The 6000-nt window shown below is 40.5% G+C and overlaps 1 protein-coding gene across 49 annotated transcripts in view; it reads right to left on the reverse strand.

The window, feature by feature from the left end:
* The window catches only part of PHC3 (polyhomeotic homolog 3), a 91788-nt gene extending 86089 nt beyond the window's left edge, over positions 1-5699 (reverse strand). For 40 of the 49 annotated variants that reach the window (XR_014824283.1, XR_014824278.1, XR_014824281.1 and 37 more), the window contains exons 1-2: positions 5668-5699; positions 2816-2981 (exon numbers count right to left, since the gene is read on the reverse strand). Coding sequence is in view for 16 of the 49 variants with exons in the window: in XM_084990234.1 (XP_084846360.1) it covers positions 2816-2981; positions 5668-5681 (180 nt within the window). In the remaining 33 variants the exon portion in view is untranslated. Of the gene's footprint in view, positions 1-2815; positions 2982-4644 lie in introns of all 49 variants that reach the window. The other 9 variants (XR_014824271.1, XR_014824268.1, XR_014824295.1 and 6 more) reach the window with 2 other exon arrangements.
* Between the last annotated feature and the right edge of the window lie 301 nt (positions 5700-6000).

Raw genomic sequence — 6000 nt, forward strand, 5'->3', positions numbered from 1 at the left:
TACTGATGGGTTGCTAGATTAAAAGTGGTTTTTGCCTTCTTGTTTGTACTTTTGTCTGAAAAATCTTTCAGTTTATTAATAACCATGTAAAATTATAAATCTATTTCTTTTTTAGAAATCACAAAATAATCACTTTTTAAAAATCTTTTTGGCCACAATCACAGCATGTCGAAGTCCCTAGGCCAGGGACTGAACCCGAGCCACAGAAGCAACCTAAGCTACAGCAGTAACACCACCAGATCCCTAAATTGCTGAGCCACCAGGGAACTCCTTAACTGTTTTTTAAATGTCAGATTCCTTATTTCAATTGTTTCAACACAGAACTATTCTTATTTAAAAAATAAATCCTGAAAAAGTGTTAATTACTGTGTTTTTGTTTTTGTTTTTGTTTTTTTGCCTTTTAGGGCCGCACCTGCAGCATATGGAGGTTCCCAGGCTAGGGGTTAAATCAGAGCTACAGCTGCCGGCCTACACCACAGCCACAGCAACACCAGATCCAAGCCACGTCTGCAACCTATACCACAGCTTACAGCAACGCTGGATCCTTAACCCTGAGCAAGGCCAGGGATCCAACCCACAACCTCATGGTTCCGAGTCAGATTCATTTCCACTGCACCACGACGGGAACTCCTTCTGTAACTATTTATTAGCAAAATGTACAATCTGAGCCTGAACATCATAACTTGAAAAATGTAGAAAAGTCAAGTATTCTAATAAAAGAGGAAAGTCCTTTATCTGTCCAATGGTAAGTCAGACTACACCAGGCCTCTGGATCACATCCCAAAGTCACATCATGCTCAAGGTGACTCTGAAACAGCACCCTAAATCTCAGCATCAAACCAGAGTTTTCAAAGAGCTAAGGGAGTAATACAGCCATAATCCTACAGCTTGAGAATCTGAGTCAGGACACCTTTACCAGAAAGCTTTATCCAGATTCGAAGAAAGCTTATTTCTTTGTGTTATCTACCTTCATGTATTCATATCTCATTTCCCCAATAACAGACTGCTATACCTGCTAAGGACCCCTGTCGTAAAATCAATGTAGGCTTTTGACTTCTAGTTGCAGAAGACTAGAGACCAGAATTGAGTGATTTAGAATCATAACAATATGTCTGTGTGGTCAGGTGAATCTATATATGTTCTTCTAATTCCATGATAAAATTCTAAAATCAAACTTAAAAAATAACCTATTTGGCACATATTTCTGTCATAATAATTTTTCCCATTGTCAGCATATTTCATTCAGTGGGAGAGAGACTCTTTAAATACAAGTTAAAGATACAGCACGTTGTTCTTATTTTGTTCCTCTAAGGGATCAAGGTGAGTGGATTCACAGGACTGAAAAAGAAAGCTGAAAGGTATTAAAGAACTACTTAAGCAGCTCCATATTGATTTGATTACATTTTAAGAGAAGCAATTCTATGATCTCATAAGAATCAGAGTTAGTGTTATTTGTGAGCTATATCTATATCTACACTCTCCAGTAACACTTTTTTTTTTTAACATGTCCAGCTTAAGTAAAAACTAGAGAACAAAATGGCATTTAAAATATCACATCATCTGTATGCTCAAGAATCTACATACTCCTCCCTATATCCTTTGCCTCAGAGAAAGGTGAAGAACACTAAAAACACACTCTTCATTCCAGTTTAAATTTTTGCTGAACTGACTGGGTCTCCAACAATTCTGATTCTAACTTCAGTAACTTCAGAATCCTAACCACGAAACAGCTAAATAGCCAATATGCTGGGATCTCCACTCTAGAAAAATGGATCATGGAGAGGACTACATCATAAACAGCTAAGTTTTTTTCAGGGTGGAAGGCAATTACGCAGATCTGAGAGAGAAAACAAGCATAATGGAAAAAATAAGAACTCAGAGTGGTTAAGGGCACAACTCTAAAGCCAGAGTACCAACTAGTTATGAGAGCTTAGGAAAGTTATTTAGCCAATTTAAAACATCAGTGTTCCCATCTGTTAAATGCAGATAATACTTACAAAACATTTATCAAATGCTTGGCACATAGCAATTGTTCAATAAATATTAGCAATTGCTAAGTATATATAATATGTCCCACATAATTCTAGATGCTTCCTTTCATTCTCATGACTAATTAAGTACATTGTCTCATCCTCGTTTTATACTTTCCTGAGGTTCAAGGAGATTATGCCTCTCACCCAAGGCTACACAGCTACTATTGATCAAGAAAATGGAATTCAAACAAAGAGCACATCAGATTACAATGCCCACGCCCTTTTTTACTCAATACCATATGCCTCAACCTCCGTTATTATAAAGGTTAACTGAGTAAACTCTATTTTCTCACCTAAGTGAAGAGCCTAAGACTTTTCTTAATTAAATAGTACCTTCCTCCTCTGCCCCTCCCTTTAAGTTATTGAATGAATCTTCCTGCTTAGTTCTTAAGCCACTTGGGTTTAAAATGAACCTCTTACCATCTCTACAGAGCTGAACAGATCTCCCTAAGTCCATATTCTGGGTTCAAATATAAAATAACCCAGAAAAACCTAGAGCCATTCTACATGCTGGAGGTCTCAGCTGAGTGTCTTCATGTAAGAGCAGCATCTACAGACCTTCCAATTTATAATTTTCCTGACATAGTGTTTTATAAGCTACATGCTAACAAATGTAAGCTCACTCAATAGTGTGATTATCAAATAACCTTGTTGGTTATTTTAAACATTAATAATTTTAACTGTACTCATTTAGAGGGTATCATGTAACTCAGGTTCATGTGGCTTAAGTAAAAAGTATGACATCCTAAGTTTTAGCATACCCATCATGGTAACAGAAATACCTGCACAGCATGTCGGTCTGAGCCACTATAGACAGAAATCTGCGGTTGCTGCATTCGAGAAGAGGAAGTGGTGATGGTGGTGGTGGTGGTGCTACTGGTTGTTGTTGACACCGAAGATGTTCCAGAGTTTGGTTCACTATCCATAGCTGTGCTGTGGTCCTTAAATCTAGCAGATAACACAAAGGGTTTGTATTGGCAAAAGTGTTATCTTATTGTGTTTAAAGAATAATTATTCTAAGAAATAATAAGCAACAGTCTAAATTTCTAATAAGGCCTTCATAAAAAAAAGAGAGCACACAGTCACCATAAACACTTAGAAGGCAAAAACACTTCACAAATATATATATTTATCAGTCCATATCTATTAAATTTTAATTCATATGATTCAGGATATGTAACTGAGACAAAAAGCCTGACCTAAAGTTTAGCTTTTTATTGTTGAAGGAAGACAAATGTTTTAAAACCAAAGCAGGTGATGAGAGGATACTTAAACTACCTAGAAAAATTAAACCTTAAGCAATATCAGACTATCAAAATATCTTTGTATTCTTTTGACCATACTAATTACAAATTAAAGTTATTATCTATACATTAAAGTAGGATGCCTATGCACTTGTGCTAGTTTATCTTAATCAGCTTAGGTTTTAGTTACCATATATACTTTAAAAATAAGTCCTCTTAGCAAGTTCCCTTGTGGAACAGAGGGATTAAGGATCCAGTGTTGCCTCAGTTGTGCCACAGGGTGCAGCTGCAGCATGGGTTCAATTCCCCAGCCTGGGAACTTCCACATGTTGATGGCATGGCCAAAAAGGAAAATAAGTTCTCTTAGAAAATAAGTTTAAAAAATAATTTTTTAGTAGAAAATTGACACTGTAAACCAGCTATAAAGGAAAAAATAAAAATCATTATAAATCTGAAAAGTAATAATTTTTCAATAACTCACACAGCTTTCCCCCTTATTCATCTACAAAACTGTCCTTACTAAATCTAACAACTCTGAATTATAATCTACTCTGACTGGATAAATATGAGAAGCAGCTGAAAACAATTTCCCCACCTTCTTAAAAAAATCTTTTTCACAAAAAATTGCTTCAAATTTTGAAAGCAGCATAATTATGTCACTCTCCTCATGTATAGACAGTAAAGTGCAGTTTTGTACCATACTGATTCTTTTCCCTCCAACATTACGAACACATTTCACTGTTGTGGTACAAAATTCCACTAAATACAAAATCTGTATTTGAATAAATTCAAAAATTATATTTCAAATCAACTCTGAAGGCCTTAATACTGTCAGAAACTAGAATTACAGTACTTTTTGTAGTGTCAGAAATGCACCACAATGAGGAAAAGCACACTTGAGAATACAGTTTTATCTGCCTTGTGTTTTTCTTCTGAGAAACAAAATCTGACCCACCTCACATGAGCAGCATTGACTAAACTATATGAAGAACACTTTCCACTTTGTGAAAAGACAAAGGAATTTGGCGCTAATTGTGTACGCATGCATTATTCCCATATGGTGTTCTTTTATGTACAAATTTTCTTTGTTCTTATATCATGTATATAAATAGTACTTATGTGCTCTTCCAGGAATCGAATGTTACAAAATCCTGATTTAATAAGAGGAAAAGTGAGGGGGGGGCAACTCTTCACTTACTAATTTTTTTTGATTAATAGATGACATATATCTTTACGCTTCTCTGACTTTTAAGGGGTTTTGGTAGTTTTTCAAATTGCCTTCCAATCATCAAATCACAGCATCGCATGGTTAACTATTCAACATCATACAGATAGGGTGGGAGATAAACTTTTTACCAAATTATTACCTGTAGTAACACTTCTGAACCACGAAGCAACGATATGCAAAAAGCCAGCTTAAATTCTCTTTACAGTACTATTCTGCTCAGCCACGTCCTCAACCCCAAACCTGAGGGTAAGCAGTTCTGTAACTAACCAAAAATGGTCACAGAGAATCCAAATTCTAGGCACAAGTCTAAATATCGGTGGGTATAACCGGCCAAACCACTGCACTTCATTTGGAGACCAGGCACAAAAGAGCAATTTTGGTAACTCCATCGTCTATGCATAGCATTGCCTGCAGAACACAAACGGCAGTTCTGCTGCACAAGCGGCCTACCCAGGAAACACTAAGTTTGAGTCGCTAACTAAGCATACCATCACACCACACAAGAATGTAGCCCTCTAGGGCGGCATCAACACTGCAGCCAGAGACCCGAGGGAAAGAAGAGCTTTCCTTCCAGAGTATTTTCAGACTCGCCAGAACAGCAACAGCCCGCGCCTCCCTAAAGCCGGCGCTGGGACACCTCCTCCAAGCCTCCCGGGAGAAGGGTGGCGAACAGACCCAAGTCGCTGGTTCTCCCACTGAGGAGGAGCGGAGTGGCGCCGGGGCGGGAAGGAGGAGAGCGCGAAGGAGGCCTGGCAGTGCCCGCCCAGCCCTACCCAGCCTCCGCGGGCCCCCGGCGCGGGCAGCCGTAACAAGGCTGCCCGCGGGGCCCACTTGCAGAGATGACAGCGCTTGAGGAGCCCACCCGGGCTCATCTTCCGAAAGACCCTAACGGTTGGGGTCCGAGGGATAACCCACTGCTCAAGGCCCCGCAGATCCCGGACCAGACGGCGGAAGGGGTGCTCCCGCCTGAGGCAGCTGGACCCTTACAGTTCGCCTCCGTCCCCCTACAAGAGCGAAGCGCGCTCTTCCACGATAAAGAAGCTCTCACGTCCCCCTTTCTCCGCAGTGCCCGCGAAAAGGCCCTGAGCTTTCCCCTTGGGGGATGTGTCGCTGCCCCCACTCGCCCCCCGGTTACGACATCAGTCACCAGCAAGTCACTCACTCCGCTTCCGCCATCTTCTCTCCTCCATCACTAACACAAGCTGCGCATGCGCCCCCCTGGCGGCCGCGGCGGCGGCGGCAGCGGAGGGCGAAAGGGCGGGGTCAGCTCAGCCTCTGGCCCCCGAAGTCACGTGGAGTCCTCGTCTTCCAATTACCCCCTCCCAAGTCAACCCTTGCCAGCTCTGGGAATTGACCAGGTTTCCCCAATGTAGATACCGGTGTTTCACCTACAAACACTCGCTTTCTCTTGCCCAGGGTCTTTCTCCTTTTGAAGAGGAATCTGTAACCAGGTTATGAAAAGTTCTGATTAGACGGTTAAATTAAAAATTTTAAG

This window comes from Sus scrofa, chromosome 13, assembly GCF_054392235.1.
Source record: "Sus scrofa isolate SSC_HxYL_T2T_F1_AM1 chromosome 13, Sscrofa_HxYL_maternal_Yorkshire_Landrace_v2.0, whole genome shotgun sequence".
In the NCBI taxonomy this organism is placed as follows: domain Eukaryota; kingdom Metazoa; phylum Chordata; class Mammalia; order Artiodactyla; family Suidae; genus Sus; species Sus scrofa.